General features: G+C 44.6%; 1 protein-coding gene across 1 annotated transcript in view; it reads right to left on the bottom strand.

The window, feature by feature from the left end:
• Positions 1 to 27,513, bottom strand: part of VWA3B (von Willebrand factor A domain containing 3B) — a gene marked incomplete at its 3' end in the record, with an annotated part of 264,070 nt that overhangs the window by 215,031 nt on the left and 21,526 nt on the right. Inside the window, exons 2-4 of the mRNA XM_082245271.1 lie at positions 11,190 to 11,278; positions 10,642 to 10,892; positions 425 to 581 (exon numbers count right to left, since the gene is read on the bottom strand). Of these exons, the coding sequence (XP_082101397.1) occupies positions 425 to 581; positions 10,642 to 10,892; positions 11,190 to 11,278 (497 nt within the window). The remainder of the gene's footprint in view (positions 1 to 424; positions 582 to 10,641; positions 10,893 to 11,189; positions 11,279 to 27,513) is intronic.

Genomic DNA, 27,513 nt, shown 5'->3' on the forward strand with positions numbered 1-27,513 from the left:
AGGTATTATTGCAATTTGGTAGGCTCAACATTTTATTACCATTTATCAATAAATACAACTCTTGAATTGTTTGTATGTATTCCTTTCACAACATATATACAGTAATTGCAGTGTCACTGAACACTTTTGTGAAATATGGTCAAAAGCTTTGCTATCAGGTAACAATTTAATATTGTTATGTGTGAGATCATATTTCAAATTACAAGGTCAGGGACCAAAAGAGTCAAACTGGTATTCTGATAGCCTACAACAGCCTGAAAGAAGGCACAACTTGATTTGGGCAGGTATATTGTTAGACTGTTATTATGTCTAATTGCTATACCTAATAAATTTCACAACTATCAGAACAATCCAGTACAAAACATGCAATTTACTTTACTATATAATTAACTGCTAAAAAATTGTTCATCAGTACATTTACAACCTGGTCATCAAGGGCTTCTGATAGAGCTTCCGCTGCACTATCTGCATTGACCACTGGGGAGTGCTGAAGATTCCAAATCCACTCTACAGCTTGCTGTATGGAATGCTGGGTGACATGAATAACTTTCTGATGCCACTTCACTGGCTCCTGAGAGACCCTACAAAACACACCACAACTAATTGATAAGTGCTTACAGAGGGCAAAGGATGATGCAAAGTCCTTAGCTTGTTACAGACATATCTCACAATTTCAGATTCCACCTTCATAGGCTTGGCTATTTAGGAGTGAATAAAGAACTTCACTAAACTCTATTTGCATCTATACTGGTAGCATGGCATGACCTAAATGCAATTTCAGAAAAAGAACAATATTTTCTGTGAATACATAAATAGGGATCTATTAAAAAAAATGTGCTGTGTGAATGTCTCAGCATTTGTTCAAAAGTCATACATAATACCCGTAATATTTGTAATGTGTGTGAGAACTCCACTGTTCATCTTAGGTCAGGGGTAGACAACCTTTTGAGTGTAATGTGCCAAAAAATGTTTACGTGAAATTGAGAAAATGTCTACCTTACAATCTCAATCAAGAAAAAGAAAGGGTATAGTGGTTTGCCATATCGAAAAGTGCAGTTGCCTCCATCCCTATATGTAAATATTTGGACAGAAAAGGAAGGTATGGGACTTTAATTGAGGTACAGCTGCACATGAAAATTATTAATAATTTATTGAAGAAATAAATATAATGTAAAAACACTGCAACATATAAGTCTACAGAGATGAGACACACAGTAGATACAGTAATGCATGATACATCCATAATAAATACAATATTTCTAGGACCAAAAATGGATCACTCAAGAATACAATGGATATGTTAAAACATGAATATACTGTGTGCTTACAATCTTTACATACATCATAATTAAATAAAATAAAACATCAATATTGAGTATTTTGTAGGCTTGACGCTTTTCATGGACCTCCGTCCATTCATCAGGAGCTTAGATATATGTCTATAAAATGAGAATATGGGTTGTATTAATATACTAATTTAGATAGTAAAATAATTTGGAAAATATGTAAAAAATGGACACTACCTTAGGCAGTATCATAATTCATGAGCAATCCAGTCTGGGAATGAGGGACCAAAGGATATCCAGGAGAAGCCTGACCCGGGGCTGAGGCGCGGAATATATCCAGCAAAGGGACAATGGGGGGGGAGAGGACCACAACCAGAATATGAGCAATTCAAGGAACTCCAGGTGTATCGCTTCAGAATGTGATGGTAAAGGCACATTGTAAGCCAAAAAAAGGTCTGTAAGTATATATAAAAATCAATAAATATACTGTAAAAAATAGTAGATGTACTGAGAGAGACAATCTCAGAAGCAAAATTATCAAAATTATTATATGCGTATACTAAATTGAATAGACCCAAAAATAGTGCCAGTGAAGAAGCCACCAAGGAGATACAAATTAGTATAGAGATAACTGGGACTTACTGGTGAAGCCCGTAATGAGGCAAACGAAAATGTGAGGGAAGTGAAAAAGGGGAAGGTGAAGAGTGAAAGAAGACAAAAAAAAGGGACACCTCTGATAGCAGGGAAGGGTACCTGTGAGAAAAAATGTGAAGATAGGTGTACCAAGGGAAAACCATAGTGACAAAGTATACTACTGGATGAGCATCAAATCAAGGTGATAGATAATCCAACCGTGAGAAGAGACACTCCCAACAAGGAAGAGGGAGTGCCAAGAGAATAGTGATAAGCTGTGAAATGAGATACGGTGCACTAGAGAAACAAATGTGACAGAATATGCTTACATGAGGACATGTAACAGAGTGATAAGTAGGATTATGAAGCTATATAAAGAGAGATGTCTAATTACCCAATATTAACAGCAAATAAAGAGTGCCAAAGAGAATGAGAGCTGGTCCAATCCAAGCCGTATGTCCGCATATGCCGGAGTAATACCATGCCAGCGCCATGCTGGCATCAGTCTAAATAGGCGGCCATGGAACCTCCCACATCCGGTCAGTTAGACCGGACATCAGTAGGAACGGCCCGCCACTGACGCAAAGGGAGATGGAAGTAACCCTGGCAACGGGACGCCAGATGGCCGTCACGCACCAGGTATACTAGGCATGGCACCGATGGGGGGCATGACGCCCCGCCCCCAAACCCGGATGCTGTCGCAGAGACAGGCACAGGGGGGAGGCGGCCGGCCAACTATTGCAGCCCCGGACCAGGAAGTCCGGATCGACTCAATCCGCCGAGCCAGAACTGGATGGTGAAGGGCTCAGGAAACAAATAGTTAACATGTGTATGATGGAATATACTGAAATGTTAATAATGAATGATGTAAAAGGTTCTATAAAAAATTATATGATCAAGATTGGATAAAGTAGTTATGGCAAACCCTAAAAAGTGGGTGTCTTCCACCCCATAATTGTACAAAGAAAAAGAAAGGGTATAGTGGTTTGCCATATCGAAAAGTGCAGTTGCCTCCATCCCTATATGTAAATATTTGGACAGAAAAGGAAGGTATGGGACTTTAATTGAGGTACAGCTGCACATGAAAATTATTAATAATTTATTAAAGAAAAAAATATAATGTAAAAACACTGCAACATATAAGTCTACAGAGATGAGACACACAGTAGATACAGTAATGCATGATACATCCATAATAAATACAATATTTCTAGGACCAAAAATGGATCACTCAAGAATACAATGGATATGTTAAAACATGAATATACTGTGTGCTTACAATCTTTACATACATCATAATTAAATAAAATAAAACATCAATATTGAGTATTTTGTAGGCTTGACGCTTTTCATGGACCTCCGTCCATTCATCAGGAGCTTAGATATACGTCTATAAAATGAGAATATGGGTTGTATTAATATACTAATTTAGATAGTAAAATAATTTGGAAAATATGTAAAAAATGGACACTACCTTAGGCAGTATCATAATTCATGAGCAATCCAGTCTGGGAATGAGGGACCAAAGGATATCCAGGAGAAGCCTGACCCGGGGCTGAGGCGCGGAATATATCCAGCAAAGGGACAATGGGGGGGAGAGGACCACAACCAGAATATGAGCAATTCAAGGAACTCCAGGTGTATCGCTTCAGAATGTGATGGTAAAGGCACATTGTAAGCCAAAAAAAGGTCTGTAAGTATATATAAAAATCAATAAATATACTGTAAAAAATAGTAGATGTACTGAGAGAGACAATCTCAGAAGCAAAATTATCAAAATTATTATATGCGTATACTAAATTGAATAGACCCAAAAATAGTGCCAGTGAAGAAGCCACCAAGGAGATACAAATTAGTATAGAGATAACTGGGACTTACTGGTGAAGCCCGTAATGAGGCAAACGAAAATGTGAGGGAAGTGAAAAAGGGGAAGGTGAAGAGTGAAAGAAGACGAAAAAAAAAAAAAAGGGACACCTCTGATAGGAAGGAAGGGTACCTGTGAGAAAAAATGTGAAGATAGGTGTACCAATGGATCACTCAAGAATACAATGGATATGTTAAAACATGAATATACTGTGTGCTTACAATCTTTACATACATCATAATTAAATAAAATAAAACATCAATATTGAGTATTTTGTAGGCTCGACTCGTTTCATGGACCTCCGTCCATTCATCAGGAGCTTAGATATATGTCTATAAAATGAGAATATGGGTTGTATTAATATACTAATTTAGATAGTAAAATAATTTGGAAAATATGTAAAAAATGGACACTACCTTAGGCAGTATCATAATTCATGAGCAATCCAGTCTGGGAATGAGGGACCAAAGGAGATCCAGGAGAAGCCTGACCCGGGGCTGAGGCGCAGAATATTACTCCGGCATATGCGGCCATACGGCTTGGATTGGACCAGCTCTCATTCTCTTTGGCACTCTTTACTTGCTGTTAATATTGGGTAATTAGACATCTCTCTTTATATAGCTTCATAATCCTACTTATCACTCTGTTACATGTCCTCATGTAAGCATATTCTGTCACATTTGTTTCTCTAGTGCACCGTATCTCATTTCACAGCTTATCACTATATTAATACAACCCATATTCTCATTTTATAGACATATATCTAAGCTCCTGATGAATGGACGGAGGTCCATGAAACGCGTCGAGCCTACAAAATACTCAATATTGATGTTTTATTTTATTTAATTATGATGTATGTAAAGATTGTAAGCACACAGTATATTCATGTTTTAACATATCCATTGTATTCTTGAGTGATCCATTTTTGGTCCTAGAAATATTGTATTTATTATGGATGTATCATGCATTACTGTATGTCTCATCTCTGTAGACTTATATGTTGCAGTGTTTTTACATTATATTTATTTATTCAATAAATTATTAATAATTTTCATGTGCAGCTGTACCTCAATTAAAGTCCCATACCTTCCTTTTCTATCCAAATCTCAATCAAGAAATAGAAAATTTAGTAAGTAAATAGCGATGTTAAAAGAACTGAAAATTTCCTATCAAATCAATGGACTCCTCGGATTTAAATCCAGCATTGGAATTAAGACCACTCGGTCAGGAAAAAATGTCAGAAAAGGTTCCTGCACCCCAGAGATGCAATCTCCGACACTCTCTTTGCTGATGTAATGGCCACAAGGAATGCTGATTTAGCGGATAAGTCCTTAACAGAAGCCTCCTGGTGTTGGCTCAACTTAGGTGGAGTCCGAAAGAAAGTTAAGCATGAGAGGAAGGTCCCACTTGAGAAACCTGTGGCCTCAGTCTGACTGCCCTCTTGAGGAATCGGTCCACCAGTGGATGATTTGCTTATGAAATGCTGGTGAAGGCTGAGAGGGCTGAGGTTTGAACTAGGGCTGAACGATAGTCGATGTGAAATCGACTATCGTTCTGCAGGCATGGGCGACATTCATATCGCCGAAGCCACGATATTCAGGCATTAGGCAGAGCGGGGAGAAGTCGGGACTCGGGGGGAGGAGGAGGACTTACAGTGACTGCGTCCGTCCCACACTTCCCTCCCAGCTCTGCCTCTAGTATCCAGCCGACCATTACTCCGCCCTGCTCCGCCCATTGTCTCTCCTGGCTGCATCTGGGGCGGGATCAGGCTGTAATGTTTTTCAATGGAGAGACAATGGGCGGAGCAGGGCGGAGTAATGGTCGGCTGTTGACTAAGAGGGAGGGCTGGAGTACGGGGCGGATTGCATGGCGGCGGAACAGTGTTTGCAGCAGGAGAGGGGGGAGACGTCCGGAGCATGGCGGAGGAGCACTGTGGGACAAAGGCTGCTACCGACAGCCCGCTTCCTCTACACTCTGGCTCCGACAGAAGGCTCGGGCGGGAGAAGTTCTAGGAGTGTGGTGGATCCCCTGGCAGAAAGCTGAGCTCTGCTAACTGATCCCTCCTCCGGAGACTGTCTGGAGAAATATCGCGATATATATCGTTAAAAACAAAATATCGCAATATACTTTTTTCCCCAATATCGTGCAGCCCTAGTTTGAACCCTGAGGGAGCTGACGCTCAGACCAAGATCCAGACCGGACTGCAGAAAATCCAGGATAACATGAACCTCGGGCTCATCGTATGATCTGCCTGAAGCTGATGCAAATTCCACAAACCTCACCCAGATTCTACTGTAGACCCTATTAGTGGTGGCTCTTCTAGCGCTCATCAGGGTGGACACAACTTCGGAGAAGCAGCCTAGTACCAAGAGCCTTTCCCTCTCAAGAACCAGACCCTCAGGTGGAGGCATGCTGTACACAGGTATAAAGATGTACCCTGCAGGAGAAGATCTGGTCTAAGTGGGAAGGCACAGGATCCTGGTAACTGAGCTGCAACAGTAGGGGAAACCAGAAGGCCAGAAGGGTCTTACTGCTACTATTTCTGCCTTCTCTGAGCAGAGTCCTAGAAAAAATCTCAAAATGAGTGGTACGGAGGGTATACATATGCTCTGTGGAACCTCCACTGGTCTATTCTGAAGGCTTGGGGGCATTAACCCCTTGTGTAGAATTTCTCCAGTTTGTGATTGCATGGGGAGGCGAAGAGCTCCACCTCCGGGCTCATCCCCTGTGTGAGGATCCACTTGAAGGGACCACTAGTTATTGTTCAGTGGAAAGCAGGACAGAAAGTCCGCCTTGGAATTCTGAACCCCCAGAACGTATACTGCAGAAATGTTGGAAAGGTTCCTCTGGGCCCACGACATATTCAGCTCTACCTCTTGAAGAAGGCTCAGACTGTGAGCCCCCCTTGCCTCTTTATGTAAGAGAATGCCCAGGTGTTGTTCAGCCTCAGAAGCACTGATGCAACTCTCATTAGGTGACGGAAGGCAAGCAGGGCGCAGAAGGCAGCACGAAGCTCCAGGAGGTTCGACACTACTCCCTGAAAGGGAAAGCTCCACTGGTCCCTTCTGAGAGGCAATTCACACCCCAGCCCCTGCAGCTGGCATTGGCTGTAATCGTAATTCAGCTGATGGGAGCAATTGAATGACAGTTAATCAGGTTCTTCCTCACTAGCCACCATAGAAGACTCCTCTTTATGGATGGTGAGAAGTGGATAAATAGATTTTTGTCACTCAACCTTCACTGCTAAAGGAACTCTTTCTAAAAGGGGCACATTCTCCATAGGGCCCATTGGTGCAGTGGAGACCATGGTACAGACGATCATCAGGCACTGGGATGCCCGGAGATGGGAGGACCACAGAGCCAAGGAGATCCTTCTCCAGATCACCGGTGTTTTCTCTGTCGGCAGGGTAATAGTGCCTCGGGCCATGTCGAACTGGATAGATTAGAGACTGTGTGAGACTCAGGAGGCTCTTCTCTTGATTTACCAGCCAACTGAAATCCTGGAGAACCTTAAGTGCTCTACGAATAGTCCCCCTGTCCTGGGACAGCAGGAGGAGGTCATCCAGGTAGTGGTGTAGGCGTATGCTCCTTTTCCTTATCAAGGTTTTGGAGAAAACACGAGGCAACGTTGAGAGCTCAAATGGCAGGCATGTAAACTGAAAGTGTCGTTGATCCACGGAAAACCGGAGAAATCTCTGGAAGGTGTCTGCAGAAGGCATGTGGAATTAGGCATCTTTCAAATCTATAGAAATGAGCCAGTCGCCCAGGTGAACTCCATGCTGTATGGAGAACAGGGTTTCCATTTTGAAAATTTATTTTACGATAAATCTGTTCAGATGTGTGAGGTCAATCACTGGTCTTCAAGACCCAGACTTTTTCTTGACCAGGAATAGGAGCAAATACATGCCCTGGAATCTCTTGAGCACCAGAACTAGTACCACAGCACCTTCTTTTTCTAGGGACTCGCTTCTTTTCGTTGGACCGTGGATGTTCTGTAGGAACAAATTTCAGCTGAGGGGAATTCTTGAAGGTCCACACATGCCCCGAGGAGACGGTCAAGGAATCCGATATCAAGGCCCAAACATGCTGGAAGTGGAGTAAACGAGCCCCCACTGGACATGTCTGGGCAGGCCCAATCTCAAAAGGGTTTTAAAGCCTCCTGCAGATGCTTTCTTGGTTGACTTTTGAAAGGAGGACTGGCCTCTCCTCCAGTCCTTTTAAATTCTTTCCTGGGCCTGTAAAAACATGCTTCTCATGAGCAATCCCAGCTCTGCCTCCCATATTGATATTTCCTCTGGTTAAGCAAGCGGCGGTCGTGGGGCCAGAACCCCCGACTTCCCCCTGTGGCCCGATCTATAGCACTGTCAAGCTTTGTAACAGAGAGCGAAAATCCCTCAAAGGGAATCTTGCACCAGGCCTGCTTAGAGGCAGGATCCGCCAACCAAGGCCGCAACCACAAGGCATGTTTGGCTGTCACAGACCAGAGCATAGTCTGAGCCAAAAACCGGAGAATATCAATCAAGGCCTCACCCAGAAACCCCGTTGTCAACTTCAGCTCCAGAACTGGCAAGGATATGATTGCCCCATCTGAGACACTATTGAATGAATTATCCAGCTCATTAACCCAGACCTCCATGACCTTCGACATGGCCACAAGAGCCAAGATCGGTTTACAGGCCGACTCAGCTGTCATCTAAATCCTCTTCAGATCCATATCGATCCATCTGTCTAGGCCTCTGATCTCCTCTGCTTTAAATGGATAGAATGAATTTGATAGCCTGCTCTGCTGGGATGTTTTTCTCTCCGTTTTTCTCCATTCATATTTGATACGGTCTTTAGGCTCTGGTAACAGCAGGAAGTTCCAATATTCTTTTTTAAGATGTTTGAAGTACTTCCTTTGCTTTGAGGGGGACTCCACCGGGACCCATTTCAAAGAATCTTTCACTGCCTGCATCAGAGGAGCAGCTAACGAAAAATTAAAACCACTGTAAATGTCATCATTGTTAATGTCTTTGCTGTCTGATGACCCTAGTAAAGGGTGACTAAGCTGAGATGGTTCCAGATCCTTGTGGCTGACTCTACAGTAGGCGGGGAACTTGATGACCTGCCAGCCACATACCGAGTTTGACCGGCATTCCAGTCTTTTAAAGATTCTTGCACCACTCGCTTGACCAGTGATATCATATGCTCAGCGTCGCCTTTCCTTTCACCTATTGCCTGGGCAAAGCATGTCTCACACAGCGACTTGCCCGCTGGGGGGGGGCTAAGATTCGCAAGCCTAGAAGACTAGGCTGGCAGTGAGCGGGGTGCCTGGAAGTGAATCTTGAGTTTTCTCTGTGATGTCTGAACCGTGAAGAAGACCTATGGCGTCTTGATCTCTAGGGGGACCTATGGCTATGAGACCTAGGAAGGTCCCTCTCCTCCCATGAAGAGATTTGACAATTGGACCTAGAAGGGCTATGCACCAACAAAAAAAAAGCATATTAACCACCAGAAGACCATAGGAGGAAAGAAGGAGACAAGCCAAGATCCCTAACTGCTGCACACGGGCTGACCGCAGCGAGGTGGAGATGCATCCATAGCTCAGCGCAGGCAGCAGTGGCGGCAGTGCCAAACACAGTCTTCTCCAGGCATCGATCGTTCTTGCTCCACCTTACTACACCGGTTCAAGTGGCCATCAACACCCTTACATCTGGACCCACCCACCTGGTATTGTATTGGCCTTTATTGACTAAAGGTTTTAACGCAATTGTGTGCAATAAACTGTACTGAGACTTTTCATTGGCCTTCATCATTTACATTTCTGTTGCCTGCCTATTTTAGTACCTCCATATACTAACTGTGACAGATACACTGGGTGGGCCCTACCATAGGGACAGTGCGAATCACAATAAGGCTTAGCGCTTGGGAAACCTTGCTGTTGTTTCTTGCTCCTAAGCTAGCCTATGTGTGTCCATTGACACACACAGTGTGGTTAGGCCCTCCTGACAGCATTTGATTGACAGTAGCAGGAGCCAATAGCTCCCGCTGTTGCCTGAATGTTCAGTGAGGAGAGAGAGAGCAGCACTGCACAGCTCTGGATCGAGATCTAGCTTGGGTAAGTAATTGGGGGGAGGAGCTGGGGGAGATCAGCAGAGAATGAATTACAGTGTTACTAAACCCACAACAGTAAAATCAGTGTGTATATGCAGTATACTTGTTATACTCACTGAGGAACCTAAGGGTTTAATCCTCTGCATTGTGAAAAAAGGCTGTTTAATCTTGTCTTCTCTGATCCTCCCCTTCTCCCACAGTCCTTAACCCATCTCCTTATAGCACTGAGCCTTGGGGGCAAGCTCAGTATGTGTGTTTTGCTAGATAGTTTTTTTCTTTTTTTTTTTCTTGGGAGTGCATGTGATCAGCACAGAGCCAATCAGCGATGTCCAGACAGAGGTTCAGGGGTCCTGCAGCCTCATAGGACAATCAGAGGAGAATGAAGCTTTAACCAGACACTGAAAGAAGTCACAAGACTGCTATATACTACTGATGAGAAAAGGTATTTAGCAGTTTATATTTACTAAAACTATTGCATTTCCATGCTCTGTGTACTGTGGGAGACCATATATAGTGAATGCAGGGGCCTGGGTTTAGTAACACTTTAACGTAAAAAACATTTAGCGTTTACAAATTTAAACTAGGTAAGGAACCATCACTTTTATGACCCCCTAGTATGTCCTGTCCAACTAAGTGTGTGATAAATGAAAACATTTTTCCAATTTAAGTTATCTAGGAGATCTTTTACATCTTTTTTTTTTTTTTTTTAACAAAATACATTTAAAATTTGGAAAACAGTTAAGGTATATTTGTAATCTCACTTACCAAATGAGGTTAAACTTGGAAATCTGTGCCACTTGTTCTCTGATAACAAGGCATATGGCATCACGGCATAAATCATACTGTACTTTAGAGATTGTATTAAGGTCTAGAATAATAACTATAGATTGTTCTTGGATCACACCAAACACCAGGCGGCTTGAGCTCTTTATCCAATCCAATCTCTGATTATATAATCCAATAACCTCTGCGAGAGATTCAACCTTCTGCACAACTTCTTCCTTCTTCGCAGTCAACTTTGTTTAGAGAAAAAAGAGGTCAGTTACAACATATAAAGAACTTGTTACAATATGATATCTCTGAATGAATAACGTAAAAAGGTGCATCAATTTAGCCCCCCCAAGTTTATGGCAGGATACATAAAGCTAAACTGTAGTATGTTGGCATTGCGGATCCTTTCCTGAAAATACTCGCTCTCTGGCTATAAAACTTTCTTTGCAACTATCTTTTCTATGGATGTAAGCATTTATCAGAGACAAATCTATAGTAATATATATAGTGATATGTAGCATATAAATATTGTGAGCACTTACATTGTATATTTTTCCATTGCTATTATATTGTCGGAAGAGTCCATTAGAATATCGTGAAGACACGGGGCGTCCTAGCTTATTAACATAGTCTGCACAAAAAGAAAGTTACAATGCAGTTAAGCAAGACTACAAAAAATAAGTATACATGCAAAATAATTGTGTCATATATAAAACACACTATACACTGATTTTGTAAAGACTAAACAATAGTAAAATAAGCTAAATATGTCAGAGTCCCTGAAAGGCAATCAAAATATGTGTTGCCTCCTATTATTCTGATAGGTCTTTGCTAATACTTAAAGCAATGGATGCTGGGAAATGCAGTTTAACTTCAGATTGCTACAAGACACATAAAGAAGAATTCCATACCTCCCAACATTTTTAGATGGGAACGAGGGACACCTATTAGCAAAAGTATGTAGGTATAGGACACACCCCCTGTCACACAGCACACCCTCCCACCCCACTCAAATAAATATTGGTCTAACCCACAAGTGCTTTATTTTAACCACTACTATTCCTTTATACTGGTTTTTGAAATTTACAAATGCAGCAATTTAAAAATTTGATGAAAGGTTTAGCCCTGGGAAACACTTTTTGAAGGATAAAAAGTGCATTTAAAAAAAAACTATATAGATCAGACCAAAATATGGGACAAATGAGGAGGAAAGAGGGACAGTTACTTTGTTCCAAATCAGGGACAGTCCCTGCAATTCAGGGACAATTGGGAGCTATGGAATTCCAGGATAACTTTAACTAATCTTAAAAATACTGCTTCGCGTCTCCTAACACCTATGCTTACTAACCTATGTAAAAAAGATGTATACACTTACCCAGAGATGTATAGTAACTAAGTAGAACTACTTCACTACTGTACTTAAGTACCGAAAGGCGGTATCTGTACTTTCCTAGAGTGGAATTTTTTTCTCCTACTTCCACTTTTACTTCACTACATTTTTTCAATGATTTCAATACTTCTACTCTGATATTTTTCTTTTGTGCTGCATAGTTACTCATTACAATTACAAAAATTACCACTGCCAGAACAGAATCAGCGCATACGAAAATAAATGCTACTGTATGTATAAATAAAAGCTGCATTTGAAATAATAAAAAACAATATGATGTTCAAACTTTTGGCTTCTTTCTTTAACCACTTGCCGTCTGCTCACGTTGAGCCTACTGCGGCAAAGTGGTTCGTTATCGTCTGGCGACGTAGACCTAGACGTCACCAGACACTTGTATTCAGTCACAGCGGGAGTCGGGCCAGGGGAGGAGCAGCGGCGATCGTCGCTGCTCTTCCCCGATCGTCGGGGAATTGAGTGTGGAGATCCGCCTGCTTGTGTAAACACAAGCGGGCGGATCTCCTAAGTGACAGGCAGGGTCAGATTGCAGGGTTCAGCATAGTTGAACCCTCGATCTGTCCTTGTGTCACACAGTCACCCTCCCCCACACACGTCAGTAAGCACCAGGCATACATTAACCCCTCCCTCTCCAATAAAATTAACCCCTTCCCTGCCAGTGTCATTTTTACAGTAACAGTGCATATATATATATATATAGCACTGATTACTGTAGAAATGTCACTGGTACCCCTAAAAGTGTCAAAAATGTCAGTCAAGGGTCCGATCTGTCCGCCGCAATGTCGCAGTCCCGCAAAAAAAAAAAACGCAGATCGCCGCCATTACGCGTTAAAAAAAAAACACCAAAAATGACAGAAATCTTTTCCTTAGTTAGTAAACGCAATAACTTTTGCGCAAACCAATCAAAATACGCTTATTGTGATTTTTTTTTACCAAACATAGGTAGCATAAAACAAATTGGCCAAAAATTTAAAAAAAATTGGATTTTTACATTTTTTGGGGGGGGGGGGAATTTCATATAAAAAAATGTTAAAAATATTGTTATTTTTTCAAAATAAACGCTCTTTTTTTGTTTATAGCGCAAAAAGTAAAAATCGCACAGGTGATCAAATACCACCAAAAGAAAGCTCTGTTTGTGGGAAAAAAAGGACGTACATTTCGTTTGGGTATGACGTTGCACGACCGCGCAATTGTCAGTTAAAGTGGCACAGTGCCGAATCGCAAAAAGTGGCCCAGACGTAAGACAGCAAAATCCTCCGGTGGTAAAGTGGTTAATAACTACATAACACAGTACTTGTACTTTTACTTTCAGTACTTGAGTAGCAATTTTTTTTTCAAAACTACTGGTGCTTTTAGTTTCAGTACTTGAGTACCAAAATTTAAAAAAAAAACTACTTGCAATACTTAAGTACAAAAAATGTTGAACACTTTAGTACTTTTACCCAAGTCACTTTTTGATCGAGCACTTCCACTTCTACTCAAGTCACTTTTTGATCGAGCACTTGTACTTTTACTCAAGTATGGGTTTCAAGTACTTTATACAACTCTGCACTTACCTATTTTCATGCTGCTCTGGTCCAGTCTTGGTGATCTGGCTCCCCTGTGTTAGCCAGCGCTGCTGAAGGGGAGAGGTGAAAGTGCCAACAACAGATGGGCCGCAGTAAGCCTACGGTCACCGCTCAGGCATCACTAGCAGTTGTCAAGCACTCTCTCCTCTCCCCTGTAGCCAGACACTGGCTGACCCAGGGGAGATTATGTGACTGAACTGGAGCATCCTGAAAATAAGTAAGTATATGCATCTTAATTACACAGGTTGGCAAGTATAGGTGTTGAGGGGGGGGGGGGATTAATTAGGGTTACCCAGAATTCTACTCTAACCCTGTTTTTACACAGCTAAGGCTGAGTTCACACTTATGAAAATTGTATGCAGGTTTCCCCGCATCCATTTTGCATGACAGGAGACTGTGACTGGCCACGGAGCGCACTGGAAAAGGGTCCTGTGCATCTTTGGCTCAGTTTCAAGTCCGAATTCAGGCAAAAATGTGGACCTGATTCGCACCTGAAATGGATAACAGGGACCCACCAGACCCCTGCTGTGAGCCACGACCAAAGCTAATGTGAACCCAGTCTAATACTGCTATGTTTACAGTAGGGATTTCTCAAAATGAAACCAATCTAACTCACTACTGTCAGGCTGCAGTCATTCCAATGTTGTTGCATACTGTTGCTATCAACAGCCAATGTACACTGTGCCAGAATGACTAACTCCCGTGCTAATGGGGCTGTGCTGTGGGGCAGAGCTGTGTAAATCTCTGGACCAAGTGGACAGAAATAGAGTAAAAATTCCTTGACAGGTGAAAAAGCTCTCATATACAAAGGGTCTTCAAAAAATGTCCACACTTTTTATATTTAATAGAGTTAAAAAAGTGCAGAAACTTTTTCAAGAACCCTTGTGTATATATCTTGTATTTACTGTACATGTTTGCTTAATATTCAGCTTTCAAATGCAGATCTTAATTGATAGTTCTGGTGGTAGCTTTAAAAAAATTTGAGCAGGTTTCAGCAGGATTTTTACCTAGCATCAATGCTGCCCAAATCTGGCCAAAAACCTGATACAGGCACTCACTGTCAGCTGCTGCTGGGTGAGCTCTAGACACAAGAAACCCTGCTTGCTGTCATGCATAATTTAATCATTGGCTGCTTTTCAGAGCTTGAAAAGAAGCTTAAGTATTTACAGAAAGAAATGTTATCACATGCTAAGGTTGCAGTGTAATGGTCAGCAGTGCACTTTTAGTTAAGACGCACAAAAACTGAAAAATCCCATTTCTAACTGTCAATCAGTATTGCCATAGATTAGTCTTTTTTTACACATCCAGCACATGCTGATGGATATTTCATCCAGTGGTAAGGAGAGAAATCTCCACAATGGAGAACCATAGCATCTCATCACAAACAGAACTTGTCCAGAAATACAGAGAGGGATGGCAAAAAGCTGCATCTCATGTAGCAGCTACAATCTTGGAAGCAGCCTTGACTCTGCGGCTTGGTTCACACTGACGTGACTTTGGATTTAACTTGTGATTCTCCAAATTTTGTGACATGTAAAATGCCGTTTTAGTCAATATGAGCTGTCTTAATTAGCACTAATGAAGTTGCTCCAACTTTAGAAAATAGAATTTTTGTAAGAACTTACCGTAAAATTATTTTCTCTGAGTCCTCTGAGTCACCGCCCACTCATACAATCTGCACGTCTGGGTATTGGCCTTCTCCACAGGAGTAAGCTAGGCAGAAGATTTTGTTAAATATTCACAAAACCTTTATATAGACACACTTACAGGGGGCTGTCCCTCTGGTCAATACCCCCAGCTAGCTTCATTCCCAATTCAGTTTGGTAGCAAGCACTATAGAGATCCATGAACCCCAAAAGAGGGGTGGGGGGGCGGAGACTGTCAGAGGACTCAGAGAAAATAATTTTACGGTAAGTTCTTACAAAAATTCTATTTTCTCTTACGTCCTCTGACAGTTTCTGCCCACTCATACAATCTGCACGTCTGGGACGTCCTAAAGCAGTGTAGATGTGAGGGGTGGGAAAATGTAACCGTCAAAAAAGGCAACGCACACCCAGGTCAGAGAAAATAATCTTTTCTGAACCAGAAAAGGAAACACTGGGCAACAAGAAAGCTCAACAGGAGCGAAAACCCAGGAAACAAAAAGGGAAACCCCAACAGGAGGAGACAGGCAACAAAACTACCCTGTCCCCTCTAAGGCACTGCCACACTTAAAACTTTGCGGCCAAAAGAGGCATCTGCTGATGCCAAGACATCAAGTTTGTAAAACGTTGTAAAGGTATGCACGGACGACCAGGTCGCCGCTTTGCACACCTGAGTCACCGACGCCTGATGGCGGAAGGCCCAAGACGCACTAATCGCTCGGGTAGAGTGCGCCGTGACAGGGAAAGGTGGAACCTGATCCCTAATTGAATAGGCCTGCACAATCGTCTGTCTGATCCATTTAGAAATGGTTGCCGCAGACGCAGCCGTACCCTTCCGAGGTCCCTCAGGAAGGACAAAAAAACAATCCGACTTTCTGAAGGATTCAGTAGACGACAGGTGTAAACCCTGATCGCCCGGACCACATCCAAGGAATGCAAGGCAAACACTTCGGATGCTTAGGCTCCACACACAGCGAAGGCAAGACAATGTCCTCATTGAGATGGAAGTCTGAAACCACCTTCGGAAGGAAGAACTGATGAGATCGTAAGACCACTTTATCCCTATGAACAACCAGATAGGGGGAGCTGCAAGACAGGGCCGCCAACTCCGATGCTCTGCGAGCAGATGTGATAGCCACCAGAAAGGCAACTTTCCGTGTCAGCACAGGCAGAGGAATCTACCAGATGTTCTCAAAGGGAGGCCGTTGCAAAACGGACAGAACCAAATTTAGGTCCCAAGGGGGCAAGGGTGCCCTCCTAGGGGAGCCAGATGCCGCACCCCTTGAATAAAAGTGCGGATCAAAGAATTTGACGCCAAGGGGCGCTGAAAGAGAATGGCCAGCGCAGACAACTGGCCCTTAATAGTGGTCAGCGCAAGACGCTGCTCCAGTCCACACCAGTTTGCAGGAAAGCCAACACCCTCACCACCGAAAAGGAGCGTGGATGGAACCCCTGCGACTCACACCAGGCGAAATAAGCCTTCCAGGTACGATAATAAATCTTACCCAAAGGAGGCCTTCCTGGCCTTGAGCAAGGTAGGAATGACCGCTGAAGAGAGACCTCTGTCTCTCAAGACCTGGCATTTAACAGCCACGCCATCAAAGCCAGCGACTGTAAAGCAGGATGGAAGATCCGCCCTTAGCGGGAGCCGCCAGGGAGGCTCGACGACCAGTTGCACGATGTCCGTGTAGCAAGACCGACGCAGCAAGTCTGGGGCCACCAGAATCACCAACCTCGGTTCCGAGACCAACCTGCGAAGGAATCTGGACAACAACTGAATCGGGGGAAAGGCATAAATCAGTCGATACTGATGCCAAGGCACCACCAACACGTCCGAGGCGTCCGCCAGAGGGTCGCGCGTTCGTGCCACGAACCTTCCCACCTTGTTGTTGAGACGAGACGCGAACAGATCCACATCCGGAGATCCCCACCGCGAACACAGCATTCGAAACACCTCTGGGTGGAGGGACCATTGCCCTTGGTCCAGGGTCTGGCGACTCAGATAGTCCGCCTGCCAGTTCTCCACACCTGGCATGTGAACTGCCGAAATCGCCGGGACTTGAATCTCGGCCCAAGACAGAATCTCGGCCACTTCCTTGGCCGCCCGGGCACTCCTGGTGTCCCCTTGGTGATTGATGTAAGCCACCGCAGTGGCGTTGTCCGTCTGGACACACACTGGGCAGCCCTGAAGTTGATCCGACCAACGGAGCAAACAGAGCCTGATTGCCCACAGTTCCAAGACATTTATCGGCAGGGAGGATTTCCCCACCGACCAGGTGCCCTGGGCACATAACTTGCCCAGAACTCCACCCCAGCCCGACAGGCTGGCGTCTGTGGTGACCACAGTCCACAGCAACGGGTGAAAGGACTTGCCTACGATCAGGGCCGGAGACTGGAGCCACCACAGGAGATCCGATCTCACTTGGGGGCTCAAGGAAATCCTCCTTTCCAAAGACTGAGGACGTCAGTCCCACCTGACCAGAATCTCCGCTTGAAGAGATCTCGTGTGAAACTGTGCAAATGGGATCGCCTCGAAGGCTGACACCATCAAGCCCAGGGACTGCATGCAGGTCCGAAGCGAGGAGAACTCGTTGTCCCTGAGGGACCTGACCTCGTCCTGCAGGATTTGGAGCTTGTCCTCCGGAAGAAAGACCTTCGCTTGGACGGAGTCCAGAATCATCCCCAGGTAAGGGAGACGAACAGAAGGGGACAAAGTCCACTTCTGAAAATTGATGGTCCACCCGAACTCCTGGAGCGTCTGAACCATGATTGACAGATTGAGCAACAGAGTGACACTGGAGCTCGACCTTAATAGGAGATCGTCCAGGTAACCAAGGATAGCAATCCCCTGTACCGTAACAAGGCTAGAACAGGAGCCAACACTTTGGTAAAAACCCTTGGAGCCCAAGCGAGGCCGAAAGGCAACGCCACGAACTGATAGTGCTCCTCTGCTATTGCGAATCGGAGATACCTCTGATGACCCTCGTAAATAGGGATTTGTAGATACGCATCCTTGAGGTAGATGGAAGCCAGGCAATCCCCTGGACTCAGGGACGCCACCACCAACCGGAGGGACTCCATTCAGAACTTCTGAACCCGCACAAAGCGGTTTAGAAACTTTAAGTCCAGAATCGGACGCACCTTGCCCTCCTTTCTGGGCACTGTGAACAGATTCGAGTAAAAACCCCGAAACCTGTCCCGCTGCGGAACCGTGACAACCACTCCTTGGGGCGAGGAGATCCTGAACCGCCCGACGGAGATCTCGGAAACGATCGGGGGTTAAATGAAGATTTGAGGGAAAGAATCTGTCTGCGGGGCGAGATCGAAACTCAATCTTGTACCCTGAATGAACGAGTTCTTGAACCCACTTGTCCTGGATCCTGGACAGCCAAGGTTTGGGAAAACGACGCAGACGTCCCCCCACCCCTGAAACGGGTGAGGGCGCCCCTTCAGGCTTTTGACTTGCGCGCCCAAGGCTTCTTCTGGCCACCAGAGGCCTTGAAGGACTTACCTTTGTCTTATGCCTTGAAGGCACGAAAGGACCCCTGGTTAAGTTTAAAGGAGGGACCCTGCTTGCCGCGGGATGATTTACCCCTGTTCACCTGGGGCAAAAGAGTGCTCTTGTCCCCAGTGAGCCCCTTGACCAGTTCATCCAGAGAGTCCCCAAAAAGACGACTCCCCGCATAAGGGATGTCAGACACCGTCTTCTTGGAAGACTGGTCAGCCGACCAGCTTTTTAACCACACGATGTGACGGATCGCAACCGCGACTGCCGAAAGTCGTGCGACTAAAGGGGCCTCATCCAAGGCCGCGTCACACAGGTACAGAACGGCCTGGCCCATTTGATCCACCATCTCCAGAGCAGTAGGAGAGGCGGAGTCAGCAATTAGAGTGCGCTTAAGCGTCTTGGCCCACTCCACAACAGCCTGAGAGACCATTACCGAAGCAAACACGGGTTTCAGCAAGGAACCCGCTACCAGATAGAAGTGGCGGGAGAGTGTTTCCACCCGCCTATCCGCCGGGTCTTTAAACACCGGAGAATCCTCTACGGGCATTAAAGTGGCTTTATTTAACCTGGACACAGTGTGGTCCACCTTAGGAGCCGCAGTCCAGCGAGAATCCACCGGATCCGCAAAGGGATAACGGTACTGAAATCTCTTGGGCACCACAGAATTATGTTTTATACAGCGCCATTGTTCATTCACGGTTTCGTAAATCTCTTCGGGACAAGAAAAAACCTGACCCGATTTTTGGGCTTTGCGGGTCCCAAAGGAAGACTGCTTACCCGACAGGTGGGGCTCATCATCCAAATGTAAAGTGTCCTTAATAGAGCTAATAAGTGCAGACACCACAGCGCGGTACCGTGCAGATCCTGAGGAGGAATCCTCCTCCTCCACATCCGACTGAGAGGACTGAGACCCCTCAGGGGGTACGTTGTCCGTGGCAACCAAATCCGGCTCTGAATCAGAAGACCGAGAGGGCATAGGCCTTTTCTTAGAAGCCCGGTCAGACATCAACAAATCCACTTTTGACGCTAAAGTCGCAAGTGCAGCAGTTAGTGAGACTATAGCAGAGGATTCAGGGGTACCTGAACCCTCCACCAGATCTGGGGGGAATTTGTTATCCCGGGACTCCATAATAGCAATCTCAATTTAAATGACGCTGGCCCTTTAAATCGGCGATTCCCGCAGTCCCCACCGCAAATGCACCGCAAATGGAAAGCAATCCCTGTGCTACAGGAAACTGCAAAAAATGAATGCTAGCAGGAATGCAGGCCAGGGAATACAGTAAAAGCCACCCACAGTGTGCTATACTGTACTTGCCCCACGCTGCTGAACGATCTGAAGGAAAGAAAGAGGAAGTGACCTCACGTCCCTAGAGGCAAAGACAGCTCTGAGCCACAAGAAAATGGTTGCCAATAGAAGTCTATGGGGAAAAGCTCTGGGAAAATGGCCGCTGTCCACAGAAGGACATCATGCCCACACTAAAGATGGTGCCTGATCGGTGCCAACAGAATGGTAGAAAATGGCTGCTGCCCTTACTATGAGGCCAAACAACAATAAGGTGAAACCACCCTTCTCCTGCGCTTGGTATCCAAGCCCCTCAACCACACTCCTCACGGGACTGACAAATGGCTTCTCAGATGGCTACGGTCTTGCTGCCCTTAACGGACTGGGGTCGTCCACCGGTACTACAAGCAAAAAGAACAAAGAAAGGGCGCACCGACCTAGCGCATTATCCTCAATAAAAGGCTTTATTTATGTAACATTAAAAAATGGCTACTCACAGACGTAGATAAACATAAGGCGTGTCAAGCTGATTTGCTCAATTGTCCGTGTTTAGTCCATATGATCGTCCATGACCGATGAGATGACTGACGCGTTTCGAGGCCTAGCCTCTTCCTCAGAGCCACTGTGTCATGACTGTCTCTTTGATTTAAGTAGTGAGGTAGTGGGGGGGGGGGAAATAGGGGGAGGGATGGAAGGCCGGGGGGATCCCCACTGAATAGGAGAGACCAGAGAGGGGGAGTAGGAGGCCGATCGGCCACTCGCCAACTTCATGGGACGAGTGGGGCACTGATAATAATGTAACTTGGAGCCGATCGGTCATGCTGTACCGATCACCGGCTCCGTGGAACGCACGCCGCTACCCGACTTCCGGGTTGTTGCGTCATGCGTTCCACCTGTCGTCACTTCCGCCGACGTCATTTCCTGTATCTCGGGAGTCGAGGTACTGTGTGCAGCGGGGCGGTCTGTCTCTCGGGCCACTCCCTCTATCTCTGCATTGGCCCAACAGACGCCATCAGCGCCCCTAATACATGACATCACATCCCACTTTGTTAACCCTCTGGGCGCTTCTGTAAATTCCTGAATTCGGAACTCCATTGTGCCAATATCTCTATTTAGAAAGCCTCCACCCTTCTATATACTTAATTAAAAACTATATTTAGGCCACTATATATCTTTGATGGAATCAAGAAGATTGCATTTATCCATGTGTATATTTTTGCTAAATTCAACTACTAATAATGATGTAGTCCTATTGTATACCCGTGTGGGCACACATGCACAACCACGTACAAGACCCACAAGGGGCATGCAGGCGCATGTACATACGCAGCCACACATGCACGCAGCAACTCCTCTATATAAAATGCATATGGGTTTGATGGGACCCCCGTCTGATTCAATCAAGGGTCTAAAGCTTGTAGATACAAACAAGTATCTCACACGTATATGAATATACCACACTATCTAAATAGATACTTAATACAGTCACAGTATAGAGAAAACAGTTAGAATCAATGTGAATTTAATAACCAAGGAGAATGTATAGGTGAACGAGTGGACCTTCTTGGAAAGTGACCCAAGGATGGACTGTTTAAGGAAAACATGTCCTCTCAACTAGGTGAACTAATCTCTTTGTTCACTAACAGTCGCAGGTTCATGACTAACCCAAGACTGTATGACTCATTGCAAACTGAATGGGACCATAATTTTAGATGTAGTTCTAGAACTTAGGAGCCGCATCCTTGAACGCAGCTCCGGAAATAGAAACCAGACAGATAAATAAAACAATTAAAAGAATTTGTCTAAAAATTATTGTTAAAAAATTAACAAAATTAACAAAAATATATATATCAAAAATATATATATCAAAAAGCAGAGATGAGATAGACCGAATAAAGGGTGATCATGGCACAGGCGAGCCATATAACACCTGTATCAGGCCTGTAAAGTGAGGAGTGCAAGAGGACAGGTGGGGCTATCGATTTGGTATGCCCCATTGATCCTATAGAATCCCATGGATCTCTATATCCTCATTTATGCCCCCTGGTGCTAGGGACCCCAGAGTGATTATCCAGTAGGACTCTCTTTTACAGAGTTTCTGGAATCTCACCCCGTCATCCTGATCTTTGCTGATGACTTCAATCCCGAACACCCTTAACCCTGTAGGGTCTCCATCATGGAACTGGCAGAAATGGCGAGGTACTGAGTAGTTGTTCCGGTCTCTCGGTCCTTCCTTAGTCTTTTTGTTGAGTATACTGCACTTGTGCTCCCCGAATCTTACTCTCAGGGGTCGTATAGTGCGTCCGATATAAAATAAACCACATGGGCACAATAGGGCATATATAAGATAGCTAGTGCCACAATTAATGAACTGTTTGATCCCGTGGCTTCGCCCATCTGTGCCAACTATTTCCTTTTTCCGATGCCACATGAAGGAGCAGGCTCCACAATTCTTGACCCCACACCTGAAGTTACCCTTCTGGTCAAAGGCTGAGAACCAGGGGATGGATGTTGATACCCCTTGAGAAACTTTGGGTTTACGGACCTTACTGGGGGCAATTTGGCTTCTTAGATCTTTTGGCTTCCTAAACACTATTTCCGGTCTCGGTGGCAGTACACTTCCCAAAACCGAATCCTGTTTAAGAATTTTCCAATTGCGCTGGATCACGCGTTGGATATTAAAGGCTTTGTTACTGTACACAGTGCTGAACCTGACTGACCCTGCACTCCCAGCCTTAGGAGGCTTCCTCTTGAAGATGTTAGTGTATTGGGGGTTATACGTTGAGGAGGAATGTTCGACAGGGATGTCGTTTTCATACATCAACAAGTATTTAGCATATGCTTCCTCAATATGTTCAATTTTGTAACCCTTTTCCTTAAATCTTTCTTTAAGGATAGCACCTTGTTCTTCATAGTCAGACCTTTTGGTGCAGGTCCTGTGCAACCGACAGAACTGCCCAAAAGGGATATTTCTTATCCATCTAGGATGGTGATTACTGGTTGCATGGAGGTAGGCATTGCCCCCACTTGGCTTGAAATGGGTTTTAGAGACAATGCTTCCATCAGAATCAGCACATAATTCTAGATCTAAAAAGACCAGACGGGTTTCATCCGTTACCTGAGTAAAAGAGATCCCGAAAGGGTTGTTTGCACAATGTAGTATAAAGCCTGCCAGATCCTCCTGTGTGCCATCCCAAATGATTAGTATATCGTCGATATACCTGGCATACAAGGCAGGATTAGCCTTGAAGGGGTTATTCTTCCAAATAAATAGGTCCTCCCAGTACCCCATAAAAAGGTTGGCGTAGCTGGGAGCAAACCTTGCCCCCATAGCTGTTCCTCTAATCTGCCTGTAGTATTCCCCCACATAGGAGAAATAGTTGTGGTTCAAAATATAATTGATACAGTCAACCAGAAACGTGGTTTGGAGGGGATGCAAATTACTGAGGCTCAGATAGTGTTCGACCGCCTTTAGTCCATGGATGTGTTCAATGGACGTGTACAATGAGGACACATCCAAGGACAGCCATTTATATTGAGGAGACCATTTAACCGGGGTCAAAATATCCAGCATATGACTTGAGTCTCTCACATAAGATGGGAGAGTCACCACCAAGTCTTGCAGGAAATGATCTATGTAACAGCCTAAGTTGCTAGTTAGGCTGTCAATACCAGCTATTATCGGCCTGCCAGGGGGGTTCTCAAGGTCCTTATGGACCTTGGGGATGTGATAAAAGTGTGGGGTTTTTGGATGTTGCTTTAATAGAAAGTGATATTCATTCTTTGTAATTACTTTATTCCCCAATGCTTTATCCAACAATGACTTTAATGATGTTGTATACTCCACTAGAGGGTCATTTTTTAGCTTCTCATACGTCCCTTGATCGTTCAGAAGTCTGTAGGCCTCTGCCAGGTATGTGGATCGATCCTGTATGACCAAGCCCCCTCCCTTGTCGGCCTGCCTAATGATAATCTCCTCATTATTCTTTAGTCTCTTGATTGTGTCCGTCATATTTTCACCCATTTCTAATCCCTTCACTTGATGTTTGTACTTTTTGGGCATCCTATTCTTATTCTGACAGACCTGTTTGATTTCCTCCAACACTACCTCAAAAAAAGTGGGTATATAATTGCCCTTTGCCCAATGAGGGAAAAAGCATGACTTGGGTTTAAAGGAGGTGTGTATCAGGGCCTTGTCCATTCCAATTAGTTCTTGATCTACTAAAAGATCGTCACAACACCCCTCCTCGTAAAGACTCTCGAGGATGGTTAGTGCGTCTTCTTCCCTACCATTATTGTGGGTCGGTTCATCCGGAATAGCAGGTCCTGAATCAGGATTCTTTTTGAGGGCATAGAATCTTTTGACTGTAAGCCCTCTAATGTATTTATTCAGATCGATGAATACCTCAAAGAGATTCGGATAGCTGGGAGGGGCAAAGTTGAGCCCTTTTCTAAGCAGATTTAACTCAGTTTCCGTAAACACCGTTCCAGAGAGATTGTAAATTTTGATAGTGGAGTATGTCCCACCTATCTCCGCCCTCTTTTTGGTCTTTTTTCCTCCTCTTTTTCCTCTCTTTCTCCTCTTTTCCTTGTGGGATACCTCTGGGGGAGGGAGTTGAGATGTTTCGAGGCCTTGGGGGTGAATCCCCCCACAGCCCCCTGCCCTAAAAAAATGAGGGGTTGGGGCTGTGTTCCTTCACTTTGGGCAGCGCTCCCAACCATATCTATAGTGCTGGTTAGTGTGGGGGCGGAATCCAGGGTTCTATCTTCCACCGTTTCACTGGAGGTGGGGTTACCGGCAGGCTCAACCCTAACATTTAAACTCCTCCTTATGGGGTCCATGCATGTATTTTTTATTATATTGGGTTTGGTACCTGCATTTGTTCCAAAATGTGATCTATCTTTCCTGGTGTTGTTACTATGGCTATTGTTCCTTGGGTTTCTTTTATTTTTATTGTTTCGATTCGAGAAGGGCTTTTTAGTTTTTCCCGACCTAGCCTCCCCTTCACTGGTGTATCCAGTTCTTGGGGAGTTGTTATGTTCAACCCACCTGGACCCCCTATTGTTCCTGGATAGTGAACGCGGGCCTGGGCCCTTCTTCCAGTTAAATTCCCGTCCCTCCTGATAGTCCTGCCTATCCCTTTCAAATTTACCTGATTTTTTGCTGATGAGCTCAGTCTCAAAGCTTACCACCTGTTCATTTACATTCCCATCCCATGTGTTAAAAGAAGCTATATCTACAAATTCAGCAAGCTGTTCTTGTATGTCTTTTACATCTGTACGAATTGTTTCTAAATATCTCTGTCTCTGCTTTATGATTGATTCCAACAACAGTTTGTTACACTCTCTCATTTTAGCTAACCATTCGGTTTGCAAGTCCTCGTCTAGCCAGAGGCACATTTTAGTGAGTCTTAAACCTCTTGGAATCCGATCGACCTCCAGGTACTTCTCCAAAAGTAAAATGTCCCACCACTGGGTCATCTCTTTTTCCAGGGTTCGTCTCAATCTATAAAAGAGGGACACCATGGTGTCTTCCCTATCCACAGTGTCTGTCTCATCTGTGCGGATGCTGTCTGCAGTGGTCCGCTGCTCATAGTGAGGAGTGTGGTTGAGGGGCTTGGATACCAAGCGCAGGAGAAGGGTGGTTTCACCTTATTGTTTTTTGGAGCTTTTACGAGTGGGGACTCCAGCAGCAGTGGTAGAACCAGCTCCTTTAAGTGACTAACTGTGCGTCACGAACCACATCCAGCAAAGGCGAAAATATGGTTTTATCCATTGAAGAGCGGGAACTTAGGAGACTTTCTCTGGCCAAAGGCTTCAGTAACAGTATTAATACATATGAGCAGCGGACCACTGCAGACAGCATCCGCACAGATGAGACAGACACTGTGGATAGGGAAGACACCATGGTGTCCCTCTTTTATAGATTGAGACGAACCCTGGAAAAAGAGATGACCCAGTGGTGGGACATTTTACTTTTGGAGAAGTACCTGGAGGTCGATCGGATTCCAAGAGGTTTAAGACTCACTAAAATGTGCCTCTGGCTAGACGAGGACTTGCAAACCGAATGGTTAGCTAAAATGAGAGAGTGTAACAAACTGTTGTTGGAATCAATCATAAAGCAGAGACAGAGATATTTAGAAACAATTCGTACAGATGTAAAAGACATACAAGAACAGCTTGCTGAATTTGTAGATATAGCTTCTTTTAACACATGGGATGGGAATGTAAATGAACAGGTGGTAAGCTTTGAGACTGAGCTCATCAGGTAAATTTGAAAGGGATAGGCAGGACTATCAGGAGGGACGGGAATTTAACTGGAAGAAGGGCCCAGGCCCGCGTTCACTATCCAGGAACAATAGGGGGTCCAGGTGGGTTGAACATAACAACTCCCCAAGAACTGGATACACCAGTCAAGGGGAGGCTAGGTCGGGAAAAGCTAAAAAGCCTTTCTCGAATCGAAACAATAAAAATAAAAGAAACCCAAGGAACAATAGCCATAGTAACAACACCAGGAAAGATAGATCACATTTTGGAACAAATGCAGGTACCAAACCCAATATAATAAAAAATACATGCATGGACCCCATAAGGAGGAGTTTAAACGGTAGGGTTGAGCCTGCCGGTAACCCCACCTCCAGTGAAACGGTGGAAGATAGAACCCTGGATTCCGCCCCCACACTAACCAGCACTATAGATATGGTTGGGAGCGCTGCCCAAAGCGAAGGAACACAGCCCCATCCCCTCATTTTTTTAGGGCAGGGGGCTGTGGGGGGATTCACCCCCACGGCCTCGAAACATCTCAACTCCCTCCCCCAGAGGTATCCCACAAGGAAAAGAGGAGAAAGAGAGGAAAAAGAGGAGGAAAAAAGACCAAAAAGAGGGCGGAGATAGGTGGGACATACTCCACTATCAAAATTTACAATCTCTCTGGAACGGTGTTTACGGAAACTGAGTTAAATCTGCTTAGAAAGGGGCTCAACTTTGCCCCTCCCAGCTATCCGAATCTCTTTGAGGTATTCATCGATCTGAATAAATACATTAGAGGGCTTACAGTCAAAAGATTCTATGCCCTCAAAAAGAATCCTGATTCAGGACCTGCTATTCCGGATGAACCGACCCACAATAATGGTAGGGAAGAAGACGCACTAACCATCCTCGAGAGTCTTTACGAGGAGGGGTGTTGTGACGATCTTTTAGTAGATCAAGAACTAATTGGAATGGACAAGGCCCTGATACACACCTCCTTTAAACCCAAGTCATGCTTTTTCCCTCATTGGGCAAAGGGCAATTATATACCCACTTTTTTTGAGGTAGTGTTGGAGGAAATCAAACAGGTCTGTCAGAATAAGAATAGGATACCCAAAAAGTACAAACATCAAGTGAAGGGATTAGAAATGGGTGAAAATATGACGGACACAATCAAGAGACTAAAGAATAATGAGGAGATTATCATTAGG

This window comes from Pelophylax lessonae, assembly GCF_965119305.1.
Source record: "Pelophylax lessonae genome assembly, chromosome: 2".
Classification (NCBI taxonomy): Eukaryota; Metazoa; Chordata; class Amphibia; order Anura; family Ranidae; genus Pelophylax; species Pelophylax lessonae.